Genomic DNA, 26,462 nt, shown 5'->3' with positions numbered 1-26,462 from the left:
GTATTACAAATGTACATTGTAGCACCAGAACTATTAACTAAACCTTATTTCAGATTTGAGATTTAGGTGTGTCTTGGCACTTTGACCACATCAAAGTGCTATTATGTACTCTGCTCTGAAATAATATGCTGCCACAAGTTTCAGAATCTCAGAGACTCTTCTTCTTCTTCCTTTTCTTCTTCTTCTTCTTCTTCTTCTTCTTCTTCTTCTTCTTCTTATTATTATTATTATTATTATTATTATTATTATTATTATTATTATTATTATTATTATTATTATTATTAGTATAGGAGCCCTTGTGTTTCCAACTTGAGTTATTTCTAGTCCTGTCTTTGAAATATTAACTCTTATGGTAGTTTAATGATGCTATGAGATTATTTAATGAATAGACCTAGATGGTGTAGTAAAAGTCAAATATTTGTAATATTGAATACACAGTGAAATTCAGTAGTTTTCATGTTGTTCTAAGATATTTCATTTAGAAATTGGCCATCTTAAGGAAAATTAAGTTATTGTGGGTTTGTCAAATATAAGGTTTATATTCCACATTGCAGATGTTATTTTTTAGGATGTTGATTTATATGAATCTATATCATCATTATTGTGCTTTGACAGGCCTTTTGTTTTTTTTGTTTTTTTTTTACATTTTATTTGTCCTACATTTTGTATGATCTTTTCTTGTCATTACCTGGACATTGAGTCTGCATGTTTGATTGATTCATTGGCTAAAGTTGCCACTTATTCTTAAAAGGTAAGTAGACCCAGTTACAATCTTACCATGAAAATAGAGTATTCCAATGCAACCGCTCACTCGATGCAAAATACATGCTTATATTTGAGTTAAAGCACCAACAAGTTTTCACCTTCAAACAGCAGAAAGTAGTAACATTCTCCAAGTAACATTCCTATCATCGTCAAGTGCTATATCAGCCTGTATCAGTTCACTTTATAACAGTCCTGCCTGCTTTTAACCCACAAAGTAAAGCAGGGGTTTGTACTGTCAATAGCTGCAAACTCCGTCACAAGCATTACTTCATCACAAACTTAACAGCCTTTAAGGGGTGTTCCAAGTTCAACATCATTACCCATACTTTACAGGCTGAAAGAGGCATAAAAACTGGCCGCACAGGCTCTGACCTTGCTTCTAATTTCATCATTTATTTTCTTTTGACTGAACTTTGTTTCTTATGGGAGTGGGTGGTTTTGCTGATAATACTCACTTCACAAAAGTCAGTCTTTCAGTTTACTGTTGTGTTAAGAGTTCACATGCATAAAGAGAGGCCCACTGGGGTGTTACTTCCTGTTTACAATTAGGTCAGACTCAGGCAGAGACAAGGTTCTGGGAGCGGACAGGTGTCAAGATCAGCAGACTCACGGCCTCTGTGGCTCACTACTCACTCTAGTGGTTTAAAGTGGTATTACAACTCAGTGCAGATGCATATAAAAGCCATTAATGCACTGACATAAGTGGCTTAACTTAAAAACTGATTTTCTTAAACACTCTGATGTCAATAATGCCAAGTAATTTAAGAATAGTTTAACATAGAGATATTCCAAATATCTAATTTAGCTGACAATATAGTGAATTCCCACCAGGGGATCAATAAAGTGCAACTGTATCTGTATCTGTATCTGAATCTTTCATTAGTTTATAGTTATTGTAAGCTTGCAAAATAACCCAACACTGATGTACTTAGAACTTTGGTAAAATCAGACAGTAAATCTTCAAAAAATGGTCCAGGCTTTATACTCAAAGGCTGATTACAGCATATATTCTTAGTCATTATCTAACAAATGCTTCTATTTTAAAATGTTAGTGGCAGGTGAATGTGCATGTCATTGCCTTTATTTGAAAGTTAAGAGGAAGGAGAGAGAAAGGAATGACAAACAGAAAAGGTCATCTGGATCAGGAATCAAACCAGGCAGACAGGGAATCATGGGTGGTGCTTTTAACCCTTCAGCTCCAACCCTTTTTGTGTCACTTACTGTACAGTGAAGCAATACAAACCTCAAGGTAATATATAAATATATTTTTTGAAATTGTTCTTATAATGAACTGCCAATATGTCCAGGGCATACCCTGCCTTCACCCGATGGAAGCTTTAAAGGCCCCAGCCCCAACATGACCCTCAAGAGGATGAAACAGTTATAGCAAATGGATAGGTGGATTTTTCTATCAAGATTCTTAGTCTTTTTATAACAGAAGAAGAAAACTTGCATGCAGATTAATCATGACACAAACCCTAATTTCATACAACCACAAAGGTTGCTATTCCTCTAGATGATTATGCATCACAGGTTATACCAATAACATACATCTATAGTTAACTAGTAATGCTAATAGTTATGGTTCAGTTAATATGCATTTTAACAAAGCTAGTCTTGTTCTTGATACTATAATGCTTTTGGGAAACTCAAGCTGCCCTTAAACCAACAACAACAATGTTGTCTTGTGCTGTCCTCCTCCCTGGCTACATCCCAGATCCGTCATCCATCGCAGGATCCCATCCAACGTTCTGCTACAACACACAAGCAGTCATAAAGTTAAGTTAAAGTTCAAATCAGTGTATCTTAAGTTTCATTAATTTGAAAGCAACACAAAGAAGAGAGAGTCCAACACATGAATAACAACTTACATTTGCTCTGTGACCAGCATGTCCATTATTCAGCACATTCGAATTCACATCCTGAAAATAAGTTGTTATATTTTTATTTGTTAGGCTGCATAACTATACTACTACATAGGTCAAATTACAATATGTTTATGTTTTCAGTTGTGCTGCTTAGTTGTGACCAGTTCTGCCCATATTTGGTAACAAAGATAACTACATGTCCTTCTCTCCAACAAACATCCTTAGGTGATAACATTCCACTTCTCTGCTGGCTTTTATGCTTGCCATCTGATATTTGCAGGAGGTGCATTAAGTAACAAAGTCAATGCTAATGGCCTGCCTTCACTCTGTCTTCAAATTGCAGGCCTGGTATGTAGGAACACAGTAATGGTAAACGCCTCAGTGACTTGCTTGATTGAGTTACACCTTATCCCTGTCCAACAGAGGAGTGCTTCTCAAATCTAAAGTCCAGTTAAGGCATGGTCTTTATTCATGATGGCCAGATTCACGTAGACAGAATCTTCCTCTGTCTAGGGACTAAAGATGCACAAACAGAGCCAGGACAGAACTATAGCTGCTGACATTTACACAAGCAGAATGTGCCAACTGGAACTGAATGAATATTGAGTAGAGAGAATCATGTCAGATACTGAAGCTTTTGACATATAATCCATTGCTTTAAGAAAAAGCTTGACTTCAATACACTAAAGTTAAAAAGTAGGCCAAGACTAATTTCATTAACACAATTATGTTTACCACTTTTAGTTAAACAACTGTCATAACACTATCTATGACATTTCTTGCCATTGCAGCAGATGCAGAATGTAATTTATGGGGAAAATGCCTATCTATACAACAGGCGCTAATTGTAAAACCATTTGTAAAGTCTGTTTCAGGTGCATTTTTGGTAAGAAGATAAAGAAATAGAATTGAATTATTTACTAAATAATGACATAAAACTTACATATCCTGGATTTTCATTTATCATTTCTTCCGCCTCGCTGATCTCTGTGCTGCAGCCTCCAGGAAAACACTCTGCATCACGCTTCTCTCTGATTTTCTGAAGGAACTCAGATGCTGATGATTTCTTCAGCAGCGCTATAATGCAAATAAATGACACAAAATAAATTTCCCATAGCTCATTTTGTCTCACCTTATAAGTAGTGGTGGACGCACCGCCTTCACAGATGTAAGTGATCATGAGCATCCCACTCAGTAGAGTTAAAGCCATGTCCTTGTGCAGACTCTTCATCCCTTACACGATGGAATGGTGCTGCCCTTTCAGGTCCTGGAACTTTGTGTTTGTCACCTGAGAAACCCCCACGCCCACAGTTGTCCCAGTAGCATTTTCAAATGGACAGCAGGCATTTAATGTATTTGCATTATTTAGCTAGAGGCGAATAAATGTAGGAGAAACACTCAGGTAATCCTGAATTCATCAAGGTAGAGAAATAAAATCTACCCATAAATTCATAAGTACCTACATATGCATTAATATGCATACTTAAAACATAGACACTGCTTGAAATTCATTAAGATATTAATTAAACTGTCTATAACTTGATACATTTCACAGCAACAATCAATAAGTCCTGTAAAGTTGCCAAAATTTTAGCCCATTTGAGTATAATGTAATAAAAGCAACCTGTTTTGTGTTTAATGACATTTTACAATGGGTGTTTTTATAAGAAAGAAAACAAGAAAGAAAGACTGTTTGACTTTTTCTTGTATTATAAAAAGAAGGAGAATGTTTTAAATCATTTAGTCTAATATCAAACTTTGAAATGATTTGTTTTTGGTACTTTTTTTTTTTTTTTTTTTACAGTGGAAATAGACATGAGTGCACAGGCCTACTAACCTACTTAACGGACTATGTAATGAAAACAGTTCTTTCTTTTTTTTTTTTGCATTTGATATGTGATTTATAACAAAACAGAACAGGCTATTCCAAATACCCACACCCATAACTACACTCAAGAGGACAGGAGGAGGCATTTTTGTGCGGTGAGGAAGGATTACATGAGCAACACATGTGCAGCTAATGTTGAATTACCCTGATTTTTGCTTTATGTCTTCTTTGATGGTCTGTAAATATTGGTATATGTGTAGATTTTTGATTACTATTTTAAATTAATATGTATTCTTAAATTCTTCATATTTTATGTTTTATGTATGCTCACTTTACTGTATATACTGCTGAAACATTAATTTCCCTACAATGGAATCAGTAAAATCTTATCTTATCTTATCTTATCTTATCTTATCTTATCTTATCTTATCTTATCTTATCTTATCGATTCTTATCTTATTCATTCTTATCTTATCTTATCGATTCTTATCAATTCTTATCTATATTTTAAGTTTTACTGCAATGATTTTTTAGGTAATTTAGTTATAGAGTGTACTTTTCAGAGGAAAACTAAATCACATTTGTTTTGATTGTGTATTATTTCTAACAATGTTCAATATGAAATCTTACCCCGTGCAGGCATTAGTTACAAATCGAAAAATGGGAAAACCATAACCTAATTTTAATGTGCTCTCGCCTATAGCCATGTTTTGTGGTCTGCTATTTCACCAATTAACTATGACCTTGTTACCTGTATATATCCTTATTCATTGTACATGTCTCTCATCTGCAGAATAGTGTTAGCTTTTGTATATTCAGTAATTCTAGTAGCACTTTAGTAGTATATGTGTGTTTAGTATTTTATTCTGGAGCCTTTGCACATGCCTCCATTTTCTTAGTATTTTCTGTGATATTTTGCAATACAATCCTTTTTGCAGCCGAATAAAATTGAGCTGCTAAACTGATTTTCATTGTTCCTGTGACAATTAAGATTTGTTCTATTCTATGTCCCAGTTATAAAAGTATGGTTAAGAGATGGAAAAAGTCGAGCCAGCCAGGAGTCGAACCTAGAATCTTCTGATCCGTAGTCAGACGCGTTATCCATTGCGCCACTGGCCCTACACTGTATCCACGTCACAGAAGACCTGAAATCGCTATTATCAGCGCATGCAAAGTGCGCCCCCTATAGGCCCCAGCGTGTAGAAGTCACTGATTCGATTCCCAGTCACAGTTCGGACACAACCGTCGACTTTAAGAAGAACGGACACATCAGTTTGTTTCACTGTTTTTTTTTTTGGTTTTTTTTGGTTTTTTTTTTTGTTTTTTTGTTTTTATATTTCAGCGCTCAACAGGCAGCTTAACCCACAACTGTTTTTGACACAACTTCCAAATGATTTATTTATCTTTCTGAAGTGATTTATCACCATTTTTTTTTTTTTTTATGTTTACCTCTACATTTTGCATTTTCAGCAAAAACCTGGTATTTTCCTAAATTTAATTCACTGATCATGTAGAAATGAATCATAAAAGCTCAGGGTAAATTCAAACATTATAAGATCATATCATACAAAATGAGGAAAATAAGACATTTTCAAGAAAATCACCATTAACTGAACATAAAAACAAGTGTCTACAGCCACTTTCATGTGTCAAACTACAATGGGTGAATCAATTTTTACTGTTCCATGTTCTGATGGCCATTAAAAGATAAGAAACTGCATTTTACCTCAATTATTTACATGTATTGATAGAATTACATCCATAGTTATTGAACATTTTAGAGATGTTTGGGTTGTTTGGGTCTTTATGGAATTTAAAATAAATGAATGGAAAATTTATAAGAGTACTGAGTGCTCCACCAAAGAAATCCTACCTAGTTGAAGTACCAGAGAAATGTCCTCTGGGAAATTCTCAACAGCCGCAAGAAAGTTACCTTTGACCACCAGAGGGCGTCACTGACCTTCTTTGTAAAGTCCGACTAACTTGTTCTCTTGAGTGTTTTTGTTTGCTTCTCTAAAGTTTGCCACTGTTTATCTGCAGCATCGCTTCCACCTTTCTTAACATCCTTAAAGATAGGGGTTTACTTTTATTTTAATTTCAACAAAAAGTCTAGATTCGCAGTTGGGTTCATGTGAAAGGTGAGGGGTGCAGTTTTTGCAGGGGGATGCTGGGATGAATGGGCTGAACCCTGATCACAGGTAGTGTGGCTGGAGGAGGGAGCAGGGACCACAGACAGACAGACAGACAGACAGACAGACCTACACTGACTGTTTGGGGTGTTTGTTTAGGGTTTTTTGTTGTTGTTGTTGTTGAAGCACTTTTAATTTTTTACTCCTTCAATTCTTGATGTCAACTGAGTAAACACTGGTGGAAGCATGGAGTGAAATCCCTGCAGTTTCTCCGTGAATTCATCCATCATCCATCATCCATCGTGCGCCTCGGTGCGTCTCACTGACCCACTCACGCCTTCTCGTCGACGGATCATGTGGATTATTTTGGCGTTTATCCTGGCACTGACCGGTCCTGGTGGGAGCGATGGATGCCAGCTGCCCCACGACTGGAGACCGCAGACAGAAGCGTGCCGTGCGGAGCTGGCGGAGATCATCGTCTTTGCAAAGGTGTTGGCGCTGCACAAAGAGTCGTACAACGTGTACAACTACCTGCCGTGGCAGCACGACACGGACCTGCTGTTCTCCGCCGAGATCGAGCTGCTGTGCGACCAGGCGTGGGGTAGTATGCTGGAAGTCCCCGCAGGATCCAGGTTTAATGTCACCGGTCTGGGGTACTTCCCCTGCTTCTCATACAGTGTTACCAAAAACAACAGCTACTACTTCTTTCTGAGGTGAGAAAGCCCCCCCCCCCCTCCCCGCTTTTTTCCCTATATTGTCACATATGCTTAAGGTTTCACTGGCCCTCAGGATTTTGCAGCCACACACACCACATTCAATCACTGTTCATCACAGTTTTAATTTGAACCCCTATGACCCCAGTGTGACATTTGTGGCAGTTCCCAAATGAATTTAAGTGGTTTATCACCATTTATTGCAGGGGTCTCAAACATGCGGCCCGGGGGCCAAATGTGGCCCGCCAAAGGTTCCAATCCGGCCCGTGGGGTGAATTTGCAAAGGGCTAAAATTCCACAGTCAAGGCTGTGGAACTCATTTTAGTTCAGGTTCCACATACAGACCAAAATGATCTACAGTCAAATAATAACGGCAGAATAACCTACAAAAAAGAATGACTCCATATTTTCTTCTTTTTCTGAAGAGAAAAAACAAATCACACTATGTTGATAAATAATGACAACTTCAAATATTTGTCTTTGTTTAAGGGCAAAAAATAACATTAAAATATGAAAATATTTACAGTTTCTGAACTATCTGTAACAATAAAATGTGAATAATGTGAACAAATATGAGCAACCTGAAATGTCTAAAGAAAATTAAGCACAATTTTAACAATTTTCTGCCTGTTACTAAATGTTTAGTGTCTTTGTAGATCTGATCCATAATGTACATGTAGAAATAAGTTGAGGCAGAATATTGTCAAAATTGCACTTATTTTTCTTAAGAAATTTCATTTTTTTCAGGTTGTTCACATCTTTTTTGTTCATATTGTTTATAAAAGTAAGTATCTTCATAATTTAATGGGTTTTTTGCACTTAAACAAAGACAAAAAATTGGAGTTGTCATTATTTATAGATTATTATGCTTTTATTTTACTGGTCTGGCCCACTTTAGATCAAATCGGGCTGAATGTGGCCTCTGAAAGAAAATGAGTTTGAGAGCCCTGATTTATTGTAATATTATCTTCTGTATTTTGTGTTTTTTTTTTCATTAAAATCAGGTATTTTCCAACATTTAATTTACTAATCATATAGATGTTGAGGATTATTATATAAAAAATAGAGAAAACTGAAAAAAAGGGACTTTTTCAGCAAAATCTATCAACCCTTAAAGACCCAAATATCCACCAGCAACCAAAATCATTCACTGATATAAAATGTTTAATACCTGTTGATCCACTAATGCAGCGGTGTCAAACTCATTTTAGTTCAGGGGCCACATACAGCCTAATATGATATGAAGTGGGCCAGACCAGTAAAATAATATAAATAATAAGATAATAACTTTTGAGTGAAAAAAGTAAAATTCTGTAATAGAAATGTTTACATTTATGAATTGTACTCAAACCTAACATGAACAAACATGAACAATCTGTAAATTCTTAAGAAAAATAAGTGCAATGTTACCAATATTACACCTTAGTTTATTATCTATACATGTAAATCACAACTTAGAGATCACAGTGAATCTCAAAATACACGAAACAGTTAATAATAGGGAGAATATTATTAAAATTCCATGTACTTCTCTTAAGAGATTTCAGATATTCACATTTTTTGTAAAAGGCTAGGCTGTAAATGTAAATATTCTAGTGTAATGTAACTTTTTTTACACTAAAAAAAAGAGAAAAAATTTCAGTTTTCATAATTTATAGCTTATTATGATATATTTTGCTGGTCTGATCATTTTTAGATTGAAATGGTCTAAAATGATTTTAACATCCTTGACTGTTAATATCTTCAATGTCATTTTTGCATTTCACAAATTCATCCCAGGGGCCGGATTGAACCCTCTGGCGGGCCGGATTTGGCCCCCGGGCCGCATGTTTGACACCTGTGCACTAATGCTATCAAAATGTAAAAAAAAAAAAAGGTGTAAAATGCAGTTTGTCATCTTTTCATGGTCATCAGGTATGACCCATTTGGACAATCAGAGGCTCTGTAGTGAACGTAGAAACACCGTCATCTTCTACAACATTGATTCACCAGTAAAACCCATGGAGTTGGATCAATGACAGTGGATGGAGACATTTGGTTTATGTTCAGTTAATGATATATTTTACTGAAAAAGTCACTTTTTCTTCAGTTTTCTGTGTTTTTGATATAACCCTCAACTTTCACTTGAGCTTCAATGAACATCTACATAATCACTGAATTAAATACAGGACAATACCTGATTTACACTGAAAAAATGCAAAATGCAGAGGGCAATTTTATAATAAATGGTGATCAGTCACTTAAAAAAAGTTCAATATAGAAAGTTATCTATTTTGGAAGTGCCACAAAAGTAGCACTGGGTCTTTATGGGTTAACTGAACATAAACCAAGTGTCTCCATCCTCTGTCATTGATCAAACTCCATTGGTTTTACTGCAGAATTAATGTTGTAGAAGATGACAGCAATTCCACATTAATTACGGAGCCTCTGAATATCCAAATGGGTCATATCTGATGACCATGGAAAGATGTCAAACTACTTTTTACACCAATTATATACATGGATTAGTGGATCAACAGGTATTAAACATTTTATATCAGTAGATGATTTTGGTAGATGGTAGATGTTTAGTTCTTTATGGGTTAAGATGCCATTATTTTTTACAAGATCATCATATTAAAATAGGATAAAGCTGTCAATCACATCTTTACCTCTCACTCCTGATCTCATTGAGATCTCACACCTATAACAGTTTAATATCCTCCCGAGATCCAGCAATGCATTTTTGTTCTCTGTAGTGGACAAGAGTGTCACAGCTTTACTTAAAAGAAAAAAAAACACAGCTGTCCACTGCAAAGGATATTCCATAAAAAAAATAAATATGAAATGTATCTGAAAACTGTTTCCAATCAAGACAATTATTGAATGTAACTTTTTCTTACTAGGTCTCAGGAGGACGTTACTGTAGGAATGTGTTTTAGAAATATAGTGTTTTATAGACTATTGTGGTTTTGTGCAAACAAGACCTAGTTATGTTTGCACAATTCCCAAACACTTTCAGATAATCATAACTAAATGATTGCCTTTAATTAATGCAGTAGTTAATGTAAAACATATGAGCTAATGCGGTTAATGCATTGTACAGCTTTGTGAGAGTATTGTATAAAGTCTGTGGTTTGAGTTTCTCCTCTGCCTTAAACCAGTCCACTTCTCTGCAGACCTCTGCAGCAATCTGTCATGAACAGAGGGAAAGACTAGGGTGGGATTCAGTTAGTTGTCAGCAAGTAAGAAAGCATTTGCAGCACTGTCATTATTCACACATGCTCTTGATCAGAAACTGCACATGATCCGGTATTGAGTTTAGGCTAATAACGCATTTAATACATTGCCAAACTTTCCTCTCCAGTTTCAAAAAAGTTAAGGCAGGTTAATTCCTAAACGTCTGTGTTGGACAGAAACAACACTATTACTCAGGAAACCTATTGCATTCCAGCCAGGGTAATTACAGAGCCAGACTTTTCCCAACAGCTTGAAGGTAAACCTACAAAGCACTTTTACTCAAGAGAGTTATCTGCCCGCCAGTGGTCGTTAAGACCACCTTTTGTTTGCCCAGAGCTGCTGTAGGACACCAGCATACTGCTCTACAAAGGGAGCATGTGCTGACAGGCCTCACTTATATCTGTCTCCCATTTCTGCTTTTTCAATCAAACAGATAAAGGTGCAGATATATTCATGGGGGGCAATAAAAAGCATTCCTGAAATGTAATGTGTGACCGTCTTGCATGAGGGTCTGCAGCAGGGAACAGTAGAGTATTTTTTTTTTCATAAATGACTAACTCATCAACATTCAACTGTGTGATCATGGTGTGCTTGAGATGATGGCCGAAAGAGCTGTGTATGATTTCACTGATTTCAATTAATCACACCTCAGGGGATGATTTTGCTGGCCCCTTCTGTAATGGTGTAAACATCCAAGACTGCTAACTAGCCAGGGAACCGCTTTTGGAAACTTCCTGAGGCTAGTCACAACAAAGCTCTGCTAAATGGCAGACCGGATGATAATTAAGAAACAATGATTATTTCACTAAACCAAATCAGTAGTGTTTTGTGGTGTTTATCAGGGATGTAATGAAGAGAGCAACCCTCCTGAAATGTTTACCCACATTTTCCTTTGCAACCTCTCTTTTGATGTCAGCTTTTACGGGAAACAAAACATAGTTACCTTGGGTACAGAATGAGGACTAATGACTATTATCCTGCTTTGGCCACCAAGGAGTTCTATGATGGTGTCTGTTACCTAATAATTACAACAGTTCATTTGAGTTCATTTTCATTTACTTATTAGTATTTTACCTCATGCAGGGACAAAGAGTTAAGCCAACTTTTTGTAGACAAAATATGTGTGTCCTGTATCTGTGTTCCGATACGCTTCACCCAGTCTGATCATCACATCGGCCTCATATGATCCTCAGAACTGCCTGCCGCCTCCACACCAATGGCTAAAATTGTGTTTTTCATACTTTTATTGTGCCTCTTAAGTAAAATTGAGCAATACATGGAATTAATTTGATTATCAAGATTTGGCTTTCTGGAAATTGTGCAAAAAGCTTCAAAATTAAAGATTATTTCTCAGGAGACAAAAATCCAACGTCCTTGTGTGTGTCTTGTAATGTATTCATTGTCAGTATGTTTCTCCAATCATATACAGAGTATAGTTTTGCTAAAGAATACTTTTTTTTTTTTTTTAACTATATTTTGCCACATGTTCATAGAAATGGTAAAAAGATGAATAAAACATTGCAAAAAAATAAATAAATCTAGATTTAATTCTCCTTTTGGCCATTTCACTCAGCCCTGCTCCTAACTGTTCTATTGCTTTTGACAATAAACCTTTTTCCTCCAAATCTGAGTTGTTCTCGGTCATTGGTAAGACATCAAGTGACTATTGAGCCTGAAAATTGTTGTGGTACTAAATCGTTTTCTTTGCCAAATGTTTTGAGGAAAGGGAACTGAAATCTGAGTTGAATTCAGTGGTAGGATTTGTTTCAAAACAAATGTGGCTCAAAATAACTTCCATGATCTCATTTTTGCCAATGCAACTACAGATCTAAAAAGTAATTCAATGCACTACATTTTGCAAAACTTTCAATACTACAACCTCCAAATTACTATGGTTCTTAACTTTTTTGTAGAGTTTAGTCTTAAGTTTTCTTACTTTGTTTCTAAAACCCTCATTGATTTAGTGGATGAGGCATATTTGTCACATCGCCCAAAGACTCATACAAACTGCATGGTACTGCTCAGTTTCCCATCAGCTCATTAAAATAAATGAGTTAATTCTGCCCTGTGGTATTCGCTCTTTCAGTCGTAAACCTTAATAAGATCAATGGTGCAGATTTTTAAAGGCAGCCGTGCTGTGCCTGCTTTGTAACACCAAGCGCTGAAAACGTATGAGCTGGCCAAAAGTGAAAAGTTCTCATCGTAGTCTCCAGCGGACGTCCATTTCCTGTCATAAAAACCCCAACAACATTGTCTCGGACTAAAATAGTCTTTCCAATCAATCATGAGTATAAGTTCCCCGGACAGGACGAATCACAGCCCAGTGTAGAGAAAAATGCAATGATAGATCTCCCACAGGACCTTTAAATGAGACAGATTGAGTGTTATGCTTGAGCCATATGTTCACTGGGAAAACTTCAGCATATATCTCACTCCTTCAAGATTTTCAACTCCACTGTGAAGAGAAAGTAACTGAGTACTGACACTCAAGGAAGAAGAATCAGTCAGTGTGTTTTTTTGTTTTGGAGAGTAGAATTGGTGAAGTGGCTCACATCAAGGTTTTGGAAACATTGTGAATCTGAAAAGGAGTTGGATGTCTCTGTATAATGTAGTGTTCCTGATATTTATTATTCCTCTGTCACTGTAGAGGCTGATGACCTCCCGGACACAGCGCTTACATCTAACCTCCGACCTGCTCTGTTGAAGCAAAACATCAACTTTCTTCTTGCTTTCTCAACATAAACACATACATACACACACACACACCTACACATTCTGTCTGTGATAGCGACAACCAGACTTTTGATGTCCCTCGAGGGATACGAGATGGGATCCAGATGTATGGAAACCCACTGGTTCAAGACTTCCTCCCTCACACACTTTACATCATAGGAGAAGATATGAAACAGTCGCAGCAAATCCCTTGGGCTTGTATTTTTCTGGCTTAATTCCTCCACACAGATCTTGAATTTGCATAAAAGAAGGTCAAGGTCTGTGAGCAATTCTGTATCTTTGTATTTTTGCAAGGTTTTCCTTTACTGTTGACAGATGCCTGTCAACTTTACACACTGTGGTTTCTAAAGACAGTGAACAGTGTCTGCATTGACAATGCTGCAGAAAATGTGTTTGCTTAAATTAGTGTCCTCCTGGTAAGGGTTAGGGTTTATATAATTCATTTTTGCAAAAATTGTTAAAATGTATGAGAAAGCATATTGTTTATTTGTGCTTTTATGTCTTACATATGCACAAGTGAATTTTTGAAGTGAAAGAAGAAGTATCTGGCTCTTTTAAAGATCATTCATAGACATACTCAGTCTGAAATTCAAAATTTTAACCATAGTGTATTATTGGAGGACATAACAAGACTTTATTACTTTTGTGAAAATTTTCTACATTTTTTATTGTCATGTAGGAAATCAAGGTCAATGAAGTTACCATATTTGGTTCCTTGCCCATATGTGGCAAAAATAAATACATTCATGAACTACATATGGAAAAATACAAGAAAAATACATGTAATATGGAAGGAACATGTATTTTAGAACAATAGAAAAACATTTTTAGAGCATTACAACAACAATAGTGCTGATCCAGAAACCACATTATCCCTTTTAACATAATTACTTACATTAGTACCATTACTTCATGGTACCCTAAAAAAGCAGGTACACTCACTGGTTATGCAGAGGTGGACCTTACAGATCCTGTAGACCACAGTTGACCTGAGATTGTTGCCTCACTGTCCCCACTGTGTGAGGAAATGACCAAAAATAGTCACTTGCCCAATAAAGGGTTAATTAAGTAAAAGTACTAATATCACACTTTGAAAATTTCCATCTTTAATTAAAGTTTTAGAATAAGTATTAACAGCAAAATATACTGAAAGAATGAAAAGTAAAAGTTGCATCCACTGACCATTGATAATATATTATGATTGATTATAGGATGATTATAGGGTATATACGATTGTAGGATGTTTTTGGATTAATTTTAATGCTGCATCAATGTGTATGGCACATTTTACTGTTGTAGACATTTAACACCAATCTTACTTGAACTACTTTATATACTACTGGGGAGGTTAATCTACAACACTGCTTCATGGCCTGTAAGATCATCATACGTGAGAACCACATATCTCTAAAATGTCAAACTTTTCATAAGCTCAGACACTTTTCATTTACATTTATAGCTAACCTAAGAGTGGTTTTGATCATTTATTTCAGTCAACCCATAAAGGAACATTTGAAGTTGCAGGAGCTGAAGTAAGAGAGAAAATCACCAGAATTTGCAAATACCTGCCATCATCTGCAGCTTTGTTCTCTTTGTCCAAATCACAAGGCTAAATATGACGACAGATGCCCTGATGTCTTTTCATGCTGTTATAGAAAAGTGAAGCCACTTTTCCAAGCTCTCATGTTGGAGGAGAACAGTAGAATCACGTCCACGTCAAATCTGACAGAATCTGATCAGCAATTGGTAATTACAGCTGTCAATTGTGTACTTTTGAGAAAAGGCTTGTGAGTTACCAAAACTACTCACCAGAACACTTGAATTACGATATGAAAGATAATAATGGAATTTTTGCCCATTAACATTAAAAAACTCTGAAGCACTGCAGCTGCACAGACATTCAGTATCAACACATGTGGAGATACGTCCAACACGCTAATATTTCACTGGACCACCATTAGCTTTGATTACAGCACACAGATCATCGTTTCAATAAGCTTATGCAACGTCACAGTTATTTCCATTCAGACTTGCATCAATTGTTGGCCAAGGTCTTGTATTAATCATGGGAGAGTCAGACTGTACATGTATGTAAAGTCTTCTTCACCACATCCCAAAGATTCTCACTGGGGTTCAGGTCTGGACTCTGTGGTGACCAATACATATGTATCCATGCCTCTGGAACAGGGTCAATCTGGACTCATCAGATCACATGACTTTTTCCACATAATTCCACAGATCAGTCTTTATGGTTTCTATCAAATTGGTGGTTGTTTCAGATGTGAGAATCTACTCACTGCATTAGTTTGGGTTAAAGAATTTGTTGCAGTTGAAACATATTAATCACTGCAGTAAATATTCAATGGAAAGATCTTATGAATTTTCTTAGATGAATAAAGGAGTGTTTTTTCTTTTTTATTTGGCCAGGCTGCGTATGGGTATATTTGTTTTTTAAGAGAAATTTTGCAAATTTACCTATATTGTAGCACTTCAGGGGGTGAATTAGGGTTATTGATATCAGTGAGATGTGGTGTAGAGGAAGTGCCAGTATTTAATCAATGTTCACTACTAAACATAGATGAACAGGTAAGGGATTGTTTGGCCTACAGCTGTCGCTTACAATGTACATTAAGGAAAATACAAATGAACAGAAAAAGGCCCCTAAACATTGTCATACACACCCATTAACCTCAATTCACATAGACACAATAACCCCCCTGAACCCCTGCACATAAAACAAAACATAATACAGCAAAATATCCAATACCCACAAGTAGGGTTGCACGATATTGGAAAAAAAACTGACATTGCGATTTTTTTAACCCTGCGATGCATATTGCAATATGAAAAAATACTCAGGAGGATATAATAGCTGTGTGGTGCCGATGTAAATGGTCAAATAAATTAGTTGTTCCTGGCAGCGGGTGCAAGACACTAACAACACAGAACACATTTCAATATCATCCTTCTTACAGCCAAAATAATTCCAGATAACTGCAGTTGCTTTTCTTTTTGGCACCAAGTCTTCATTTTTGGTGATTTTCTCTTGTTTGTTGCTCATTTTTCAATGTTGTTACCGGTGACTCATTCCATGTACAGGGGCGTGGTCTCATCCGGTAAACTGATTAAGAATGATTGTGATTGGGGGATCGCTGTATGCAGTGTGTGTCAGGTACCTGTGAAATTAGATGAGAACACGTTGAGTTCATTTGCCTCCTACATTGCAGGACCTGTGATGTGACTATTGCGCACACTTACATTGCAATGACGATGCTCAAACAAGGTATTGTGCAGATTTACCCACAATGCAATGCGGCAAGCACACCACAATATAATGAATGACTTTTCTTTTATAATGTTTCTTCCTTGATTATTTGAATAATTATTTTATTGTTCCATTTTTTCAAAGGCAGCTTTGTGTCTTCCTACTGGATGGGCAGGAGAAGAAAAATTATAATCCAAAGTAGATAAAGTTGGAAGTGGAATAAAAACTACACTGTTTGTTTTTGAAATACAGTGGAATAAAAGCATTAAAAAAAAGAATATCCAAACTACAGTACTTGATTGGTACTTGTGATGATGACTGTCATATCTTCCCCTTGTTCCTCAAAGGATGGATGAAAACTACAATATCGTCCCTCATGGAGTCAACTTCCAGGATGCCATCTTTCCAGACACTGCAGAGAACCACCGCATGTTCGCCAGTCTCTTCCAGTTTTCCAACTGCACACCTGGCACTCAGGTCCACAGCTATACCCCAGAGTGGGAGGCTCAGGAGGACAGCCGGGTATGTAGATTCACTGCTGTCGTCGATGTCAAACTCAGTTGGTGAAAACCTTTAATTTGCTTGGTGCAGACTGGAATTTACCCTCTATGAGTCTGCAGCATTGCCTGAAGTACTGTGCTGAACACGTTAAGGATTCAACATAACATCCTGTTGTTTTCAAAGCAGTAGTATGGAGAAGCATGCAAGTTAAATATGTTCTTAATGCACTGGAAACCAAAAACACATTTCTTGAGGTTTAGTCAGACAAAGAACTTACTATGTGTAAAGGAAAATCCCTTTAAAAACATTTTGCCAGCTCTTGGCTTGGGTAAACTGTTTTGTTGTTTGATGCTGTTGGAGTAGTTTCTTAAATGAAAAGAGGAGAGCCCTAATGAAGTAGTACATGACATCATGTGGTGGCTGGTCCACTTTAACTCCAGTGGTCTTTGATAGATGTGATAAGTATTTTACACAGGTTTGGGTTTCAGTCTCCCATAATTTAATAGCAAATGCTGTTTTACACCAATATTCAGTGAAAGTGTGACATTGGAATAATAGACTAAAGCTGTAACCAGAAAACAGGATAAGCAGTATTTCAACTAAACATAATTGTAACTTTTTTCTTTAAATGGAAAAACTAACTTGCCTCTGACTTATATAACAAATGGATTAATGCAACAATTTCAGGTCTGTCCTCTGGAGGACGTAAAAGGTATTTATGGAAATGAAGATAATCACTGACTAAAGTAGAACCAGAGAAAGTTAATACACCATAAAAGTAAATTACAACTCAGAAAAAAAGTTCTAGGATTACTCTCAGGACATTGAAGATTGATGATATAACAGTGCAAGAGAAGGTCACTACCGTATGTATATATGCAGATGATATTTTATAATGTTTTCAATCAGTATGTTTATGTTCCAGTTCACATCACGAGTCTCGTGTTTTAAAGCCATCATAGCTTATTTGCACCTGAATCTGTTTAACAAACATGACACCTGGTCTCCCTGACTCTGAAAGTCTCCTGCTTTCCCTCTCAGAGTCTATGTGTCAGTATATAAATGGTTTCCAGTCACTTACCACTAGCTTATCCCCTTTAATGAATCTAAACCTTTGGCATAATCCCTCTGATTTAGGTCAGTCTTCTTCTGTCTGTTTCCAATCATTTGCTGACTACTCATAAAAGCAGAATCTGCCATGGATAAAGAAAATAAAAACATGGTTTATATTTCCATTAACAGCAACCTTCTGGGTCAGGACTGTGATTATAATTACAGAGTGACATTTAGATATCAGTGCAGCTTTCTTACATCATTCTTGTGATTAGATTTCCCCATAGGAAAATAAAAACAGACTTTGTTTTTACTGGTTCTGCATATGGTTTAGAAAACTGACCTGAAGTCACATCAGATCAGATCATACTATACAAATCGCAGAATCCAGTGTCTACCAAAGTAAATCAAAAGGCAGACTTTCATCTTAAGTTTGGACACCAAAGAGCAGTACCAGCAATGAAAACACTGTTTTAATAAGCAGGGTTTCATGTTCCTAATATAAATGTAGAAATATTAGCTTTTGAAGTTGAGACACACTGTTCTGACCTGATGTCCAGACCTTAAAAAGGCACAGGACACATAGGAACATCAGGAAATGAAACTTGCCAGATGGTCCACAAAATATGAATCTTTTGTGGAATTTCAGTTTTTCGGATCAAATCAGGTAAAATATCTAATTAAAGGTGTACCACAAGGAACCATTTATTAGCCTACAGACAGATATACAGCCTCCTAAGTGTATAGGGAGCTGAAGGACCACCTTTTCCGGTTGTGCCCCATGGGACCTAACTTTGGAAAAAAAGTTGCATTATAATCAATGGCATGAGTCAAGTCATTTTTTGATCCCATATGCCACCATTTACACATACGTTTGTCAGTTTAAAGGATAAATTTACAAGTCATGAAAATGGCAGTTTATGGTAAAACAGTTGATGAATCAGAATGTGAGGATACAAAAATAGAAAGACTACACACCAGAAAGTCATTGAATGTCTCTGTGTGATCTTTTCAAAGTTGGTGAAGATGTCTTTGCAGCATGATCAATATGATCATAGTGATTTTCACGTCTTCTAATACTTCTTCATTCAAGTAAAATGTGCCAAGTAGCAGTTTTTGGTGTTGGTGATGTGTGCCTTGGGCAACAAGAAATACAGTCCATTGAGCTGTTTAACATAAACTAGATTTTCTTTACTATCTTTGCCAGTCACTGTGACTTTCTTGGCTCATAATTTTTTTTTTTTTAAATTTGACAAACGAAGGCCTAATTCAAACTGGAACAAAAAGTTATTTGACTCTAACCCCATTAGGTCCATTGGAATCGGTGGGACTTCAGCTCTGTACTGTAGCAGTATTTGTTATTCATGTGGTCATTCTCAGACTTAATAAATATATTTCACCAACTGTTTTTATAGGCTGAGTAGTTCCCCTCATGAGACCTATAAATTAACCTGAAACATCGGTGTTGCATTCCTTTAGCATTAAATTAGTGCATAATGTAAACTAAAACAACATGTTCATATTCTAGAGGTCTGCACATGTTCATGTAAATGCAATTTTCACTGACACATCAACAATGAGTCTTGTTGTAAAAACCATTACGTAGGTTTAACATTTTATGCCAACTCAGATGGTGTCTGCCTTTTGCATTACGTACAATAACTTAACCATTTACCACATAATTTTATATAATGAAATACGGTTAAAAGGTTAAGGTCAACTCACTTTATTAACCCTATGGGGACATTTGACCTCTGCATTTTCCCCTTCTTAAAACACACAGCACCTAGCATTAGCAATTAGCATAATCATTCAGCACACTGGGAGCAGTAAGTTGTCATTGAAGTCGCTCAGGAACCAAGTCCAGGTCTTTGTCACATCCTCGGTCTTGGTCAGTTGACCTACATATACCTGTTTTTGATACTGAGGGACCCAGAGGACCTGCAGGAACTGAACTTAACACAGAAAGGCCTTGGTCTTACTGGGAATCCAACACACAACCTACTAACCTGCTAGGGAGGTGGAAATGTGTGTGATGTTGTCAGAAATTAGATCTTGATTTTTTTCAGTGTGGATGATTCACAATGTTTTTTTTTTAAGATTATATGTTGGACACTACCCACAAAGTCACATAATCTAATATTTCATTGGAGCACCTTTTGCTTTGATTATGACGCACATTCACATTGGTAAGATTTGGATATGTTTAAGCAAAGCCATAGCGTTCTAGCAAGAACTGCATTATGTTTTTGCAAAGATCTTGTCTTGATAATAGGAGTTGGATCACAGTGTAGTCTTCTCCAGAACATCCTAAATGTTGCCAGTGGGATTATGATCTGGATACTGTGGTGGCCAGTCTATGAGTGAAAGTAGTGTCTCCTGCTCCCTGAATCACTCTGGAACAGGGTCAATCTGGACTCATCAGACCAAATGACCCTTTTGAAACTTTGAATCTTTAGTTTCTCAAACAAATCAAAGCCTTTCGCAATAAGTGTTTTTCTCAAGGCTACACAATCCCAATCCCCTGAGTTCTCTTCACATTGTGTGTAGAAAAGCACTCACTTAAACTATTAAATTTATTCAAGATCTATTTGATTATTTGATTAAATTTTATTTCACCAAATCATAAAACATCTATATATAAGATTTCATTCAAGGCTTTCTTTCTAAGATGAAGATTCACCCCTGTCCTTCCAAGTTTTAATACTGTGTTTGACACTTTTTTAACCCAACATTAGTAGTTTCAGCATTTCCTTTCCTTTGCCTGATACCAGCCGATAATATGACCTTATTTATTACAGTAGTGCTTGTGAGGATGTTGGTGTGCATTATATACTAAATAATACAAATGATTTAGTAAAATTAAGCACTAAACAATAAATATACTATGTTTTTTTTTTGTTTTGTTTTGTTTTTGCGTATTGCGGTATGATGTGTATCTAATAATGAAGCTCCTGTGGGAATATTGGCATTTACTTTCATCAACACTTAATATGTTCCAGTAGTTGGTGGATGTTTTCAAAGCAATAACGTAGGAGATGAATTATTAACACAAACCACTTTTCCTGTGAGTAGATCATAAATTAAAATCCATCTGTAAGTATGTATTTACATAATAAGTAGAGACAGAGCAATGAATCAGTTTTACTGGATGTTTTCGTAACTGTTGGTATTGGCAGAAGTTGGTTCTGATAGTGGGCTATGGCTAATATTAGGTTTCTAAACTGGGAAACAAGGAAAATAATAGATCAAAACCTAAATTTCTTTACATTATGTTTGATATTAGGCTGCATATATATTGATTAATGATTGACTTTAATGTTCAGATTTATTCATTTGGATATTTATTATATGGCTTAGATGGTCAGTTCAGCCGGTTTCTAATAAGGTGAAACAGTTCATTACAGACATACATTAAGTGTTTCCAGTGTCAGCACTATGGGGGATTAGGGTGGAGACAATATCAATTAAAATAATCAATTATTGGCTTTTTCCGTTCCAACTGTCATTATCACATCGGCCTTTAAATATCCCCTACTGATTGACCTCTTATATTAAGTCTATGGCCAGTAAGCATCCTTTAACAGCCTGAAATTCTTTAATTGATTTAAAACCTTGTGTCCTGATTGTTTTCCTATTATTTTTTCTGTTTTGTGGTGGTAAACAGTCATAGTTCATGTGTCATTAAATATGATTAGCAAAATATTTCTTCATATCAGGAGTTTCAATTTATCAATAATGCATGATAGATTACATGTCAGTTTGAGTTCCAGACTTTTTCAAGGGCAATTACCAAAGTATTTGTCCACAATGTAGCTTATAGTCTGAAACAACATTGCAAATGTGGAAATAGCTGCTGACTATTATTGCAAAGCAAACAAGACTGTCTCTTTGTGTTTTTTTTTTTTTTGCCAATAAAGTTGGCCACTTTACCGCAAGACTTCGGCGGACTATGTTTCCATGGCAACCACAATCACAGACACCTGCTTACCAATGACAGACAGGAGGAAAACTGGATCATAACTTGTGTTTTGCTGGAAATATTATGGAGAGCAACAAGAGGAAAGGGTTTATGAGAGAGATTTAACCTGTTGGAAATATGCAGTGATGAGGAGGATGTTAATATTATTCCAGGAAAATCATCCTAAATTAAGCCCAGGAGTTGTCAAAAATGTAGGCACACACTCATCCATGTTTATTTAGTTTGACAAAAGTGAGACCATCCCATGGATACTGAAAGTAGCAATGTTTTATTTTACATCCTCCGCTTTACATAATGTGATTTTCTTGCTCTTAAATGTAAAGCTTTGCATTATAAAGTTTCATACCCTTTTCAAATCCCTACAGGCTATAAGTAAGAGCACATGGGAAAAGTCCACAGCTTATATTATAGCAAGTAATGTACTAACCAGTGATGTGGGCTGGCAGCCGGCAGCACATTTTTAACATTTCCTCAAAACCCTCAGCGGTTGTTATCTGATGGTAGGGAATTTACATCAGTGTTTCACACTGGCCATGTGGAAGCGTTAGGATCTGTGGAGGAAATCCACACTCAGGCAGACAGGCACACTGCAGAGGCATCTGGAGCTCATTTTTTCACCTCGGAAAGGTCCAAGTCTTTGGATCATCTGTCACAGGTTTGTAGGCATGTTGAGTTTCACCTCACAATGGTGTGTCACCAAAAGGAGAAAAAATTAGTTGTGTAACCTTTTTCTTTGCTCATATTTATCTTAGTGCTTAGCTAGAGCCACAGTGTGTTGTCTTTGGCATGTATGAAAATATATAATGAACAGGACACAGTACATGGTACTTAAATTCTCACCATTTCCACACTCTACGCCACAGCAAGTAAGGTACCATTTCAAAATTATTATTTACACATTAACTTCTTGACTTTTTTCCTTCCCTTCTCTTTCTTTTTTGGCTACATGCAGTCCTTTTTTCTTTTTTCTTTTGCTCACTGTGTTATATGCTGAAAGACTTATGAGCTGTTGGCACCTGTTGTAAGATGAGGATGATTTCCAAACAGCATCTATTTGACGTATCCAAAGGAGATCCTGTTTTCCAAAGAGCAAATCTGTCAGGCAATTTTTCATAAATGTTACAAAATGTGATCATAACGTATGATATATGTGATCAGTATTTAGTGCAAACTTCTGTCAAATATGCTTCTTATGAAATCTATGTTACTGTGTTAACTTCCTCTAAACTGATTTTCTCTCTGTTTTCTCATCTCAGTTGCTGTGCTCCACTGTGCAGAAGGCTCTGTTCGAGGAGGAGGAGAGAGTGAGGACTCTCTCCCAGAAGGTGCGCACTTTGGAGAAAGCCAACGGCCACCTGAGGGAAAAGGTGAAGACCATGAAACGCCTGCTCCGCCAAGCGCAGCGAGAAACTACGAAGGAGCAACAGACCCTCAGTCTCAAACAGCTCTATGAGTCAAAGACACCACAAGCCCACCCTGATCAGGACACGACCCAGGAGGAAAAGAGACCCCCACTAAAAAAGGTCCTCTCCAAGAAGCTAAAAGACTAGAGTGTTTTTTTAACCACTTGTGTATAAATCCCTGAAGCATGAAGCATCAGTGATCAAGCAAAATGAAAGGATAGAGTGGGAAAAGCTGGGGGGAGCAGCAAATGCAGCAACAATAGAGAGAAAGGTGATGATATTAGCTCTGTTTTCAACTGCCAAAGGGGTCTTTTATGTTACTCTATAAACACAATAGCTGTAATGCCTGGTTTAGATGGTAACTCTGGCTTTATATCAGGGAAGGGGATCATGTTAAATCGATCAACAGGAGGAATTCGTCATCATAAAAATCTCTTTATCATTTATTTTAGTCCATGAGTCCAGTGCAAACACCATTCTTTCACAACATGCTGCCGCTCCCTGTCCTAACCCAACCTTTGCCATTCTCTGATACTTTAATTCAGTGGCAGCACAAAAGTTTCCAAAGGAATGAATGAATAATGAATAACGCTCAAAGCTGGCAGATGCACTGATGCAACAGCATGTGGACAATGTTAAAGCATTGGTAATAGCTTTTGTACTGTGCTGGACACATTATGCAGTGTATTAATACTAGAATTTGTTGTATGTCTTTTTTTGTATTGTTGCCAAAATGCTCCAGGTCAAGCTTTATGTTTTAGTGTGAGTCCAAAGTTTTTGTCTATAGTTTTTGTGAACAGATCTTTTCTTTCAGTTAGAAATGCACAGGATGGATTTTACATTGAAATCTGAAAGCTGTGGTGATTTTCTAACATATTATCGGCAGCATTTAGGGGACAAATTATTAGGCCAGTTACTAAATGCAAGGTGAGAAATAACCTACTACATACATTAATTAAAAAAAAGGATAATGTGGAATGCTTAAAAATGCTGAATGTGGAAGGGTATTATGAATTAAAACAATGTGTGTTGTAGCAGTGCCAAAGCATAATTTTGTATATGAGCCCACAGATGCAGAAAAGCAGCTGTTTTGCAAGGTCATTGAAATGTTTTGGAACCAAAGTCTATTTTCTGTTTTTTTTGCCTATTTTTTAAAACAGGGTGCTGAGCACCCAATAGGTCCAGCTGTTAGAGGTCCAGGATTTGGACTATTCGTGTAAGAAATGAAAGTTTGTTCTTCCTTCTGTTAAATTTTCTGTGTATTTGCATTCATTATTATCTTGCTTGCTCAACATGCTTGCTACTTTTTCTAGTTTGCTTTCAATATGGCATAATCGATTGTTTCACAGTTATTGAGTTTTTTGTTTTTATTTTGTTTTTTAAATAAATAAATGAACGTTTTCATAACTTCCACTGTGGCTGCACTCTGTATGTCTGGGCTAACCAGGGAATAAAATAAAGTCAACACTGAGGTTATTACTGTTGATTTTGTCTCCGTAAGAGGCATTTTTTTTTTTATCAGAATGTTGAAAGAAATAAACAATTTCAAGTGAAAATAAACTAATGGTTATTTTTATAACACCAGTCCTGATATGCAGCCGTGATAGTGTAAATTGCAAAACGCTGTGCAGTACATCAGTCCAAAAAACAGCAGTCATCTATTCAATAGCTGAGACTAAACAATGTGGAAAATGACCCAACCTTGTAAAATACAAGGAAATCGGAATTCATTGTCTGATTGCTGTTTTTGAGCTTTTATCCTTTTAATGTATTGGTTTTCAACTTGTAAAGTCTGCCATAAAAAGGGTTTGCTGATATCCAGCAGGCGCGCTCTAAAGTCTAATGTTATTGTGATAAAATAAATGTGTCTAGCCACGCAGCAGAACAAAGCAGCTACTGTGAGAGCTGTAACAAAGATGAGTGAAAGTTTCAGACCTCAACAGTGCTGAAGCCTAATGTTTCCTGGCTTCCAAGTGTCGAAGTCAGAAATGATAAATGCAGTCTGACATGTACGTTATGTTCAGTGCAAATCACTGCTAATAAATAAAAAACCTACAAAGATCTGGTGCAAATTCAAAAGCAATACAAATCCTAAAAATAAACTCACCCTGTTCTAATCTCTTTCTTTCAAGTTTTTGTCTGGTTTAGGTTAATTGAACACAGGACCATTTCAGATGTGAAATCAGTTTGGCAGATGAAATTTTCAACACAATTTCCAGAAGAGTTGAACCAAATTTCTTCCATATGGTGGTGTCGCATAAAATGGAGGCAGTGAGAGGCAGGGTTTGCATGGCAAGACGAGAAACATTTCAGACATGTTTTATATCAGAGCTCTCCTTCTTTGTAGTAGAGCGGGATAAGAGGACGACGTTAACAAGCTTTCCTCTTGCTTATCGTTTGACCTTTTAAGCAAAGAGAGACAGTGTTGCAGAGATCGGTGCACTGCTGCTCATCTCTTCTCTTTGTTGGCTCTTTCTTCTCCCCAAGAAACCTTTGCATCAGGCAGCATTGCCTGCAGCCAACTGTCAAAATCCTATGGACCAGGGCCAAAGATGATATACACACACTGGTTTCTCAACATAAACCACTGTGCACGGCCAAGCTGCAAAACAGATGTCAAGCAATACGACTGCACAGTGGTGGTCCCATCCAGAGGACCTGGCTATCTGCAGACATGGTTTATTTATCTTGCCATGTTTTATGTTTTTGATTTCTGTTACTTTCTTCGGCTGCTCCAATTTCCTATTTTTTTAAATTTTTTTGCATTGATTATCTCAGAGTGTCCAATTGGTTGATGCTGTGTATCTTTTCCATATTTTCCCCAAATGTTCATATTTTCTCAAGCAGCTACACTCAGTCTTTCATTGTGTCTGTCATTCATCGCTCTGCTTGAAGAAATCCACCACAGAGGATTGTAATTTTGAGCTTTAACCTGCCACTGGCTCCATCATTTATGAAGTTAATTCACTGGGAATGCACCAGAAAAGCTTTTAAGTAACAGTT

General features: G+C 36.6%; 1 protein-coding gene and 1 non-coding gene across 2 annotated transcripts; one reads left to right on the top strand and one right to left on the bottom strand.

Moving 5' to 3' along the window:
* Positions 1-5,507: 5,507 nt before the first annotated feature.
* Positions 5,508-5,580, bottom strand: trnar-acg (transfer RNA arginine (anticodon ACG)). Its single transcript has one exon. It is a non-coding gene; the product is annotated as a tRNA-Arg (tRNA).
* A 991-nt stretch (positions 5,581-6,571) lies between these two features.
* ccdc3b (coiled-coil domain containing 3b) lies at positions 6,572-24,866 on the top strand. Its single transcript, XM_030133447.1, has 3 exons — positions 6,572-7,303; positions 16,868-17,042; positions 23,313-24,866. The coding sequence occupies exons 1-3, from the start codon at positions 6,945-6,947 to the stop codon at positions 23,604-23,606; spliced, it is 828 nt and encodes a 275-aa protein (XP_029989307.1). The 5' UTR covers positions 6,572-6,944; the 3' UTR covers positions 23,607-24,866.
* Positions 24,867-26,462: the final 1,596 nt, after the last annotated feature.

The sequence above is a fragment of the Sphaeramia orbicularis genome, chromosome 5 (genome assembly GCF_902148855.1).
Source record: "Sphaeramia orbicularis chromosome 5, fSphaOr1.1, whole genome shotgun sequence".
NCBI classification, from domain to species: domain Eukaryota; kingdom Metazoa; phylum Chordata; class Actinopteri; order Kurtiformes; family Apogonidae; genus Sphaeramia; species Sphaeramia orbicularis.
The sequence above is the reverse complement of the archived record's forward strand: the minus strand, read 5'-3'. Positions and strand labels throughout refer to the sequence as shown.

Excerpts from the sequence above, each read along its gene's own strand:
- ccdc3b (XM_030133447.1), top strand. The coding sequence starts at position 6,945 with ATGTGGATTATTTTGGCGTTTATCCTGGCACTGACCGGTCCTGGTGGG. Across the intron at positions 7,304-16,867 it reads AGCTACTACTTCTTTCTGAG|GATGGATGAAAACTACAATA; the intron begins GTGAGAAAGCCC and ends TGTTCCTCAAAG. Across the intron at positions 17,043-23,312 it reads AGGCTCAGGAGGACAGCCGG|TTGCTGTGCTCCACTGTGCA; the intron begins GTATGTAGATTC and ends TTCTCATCTCAG.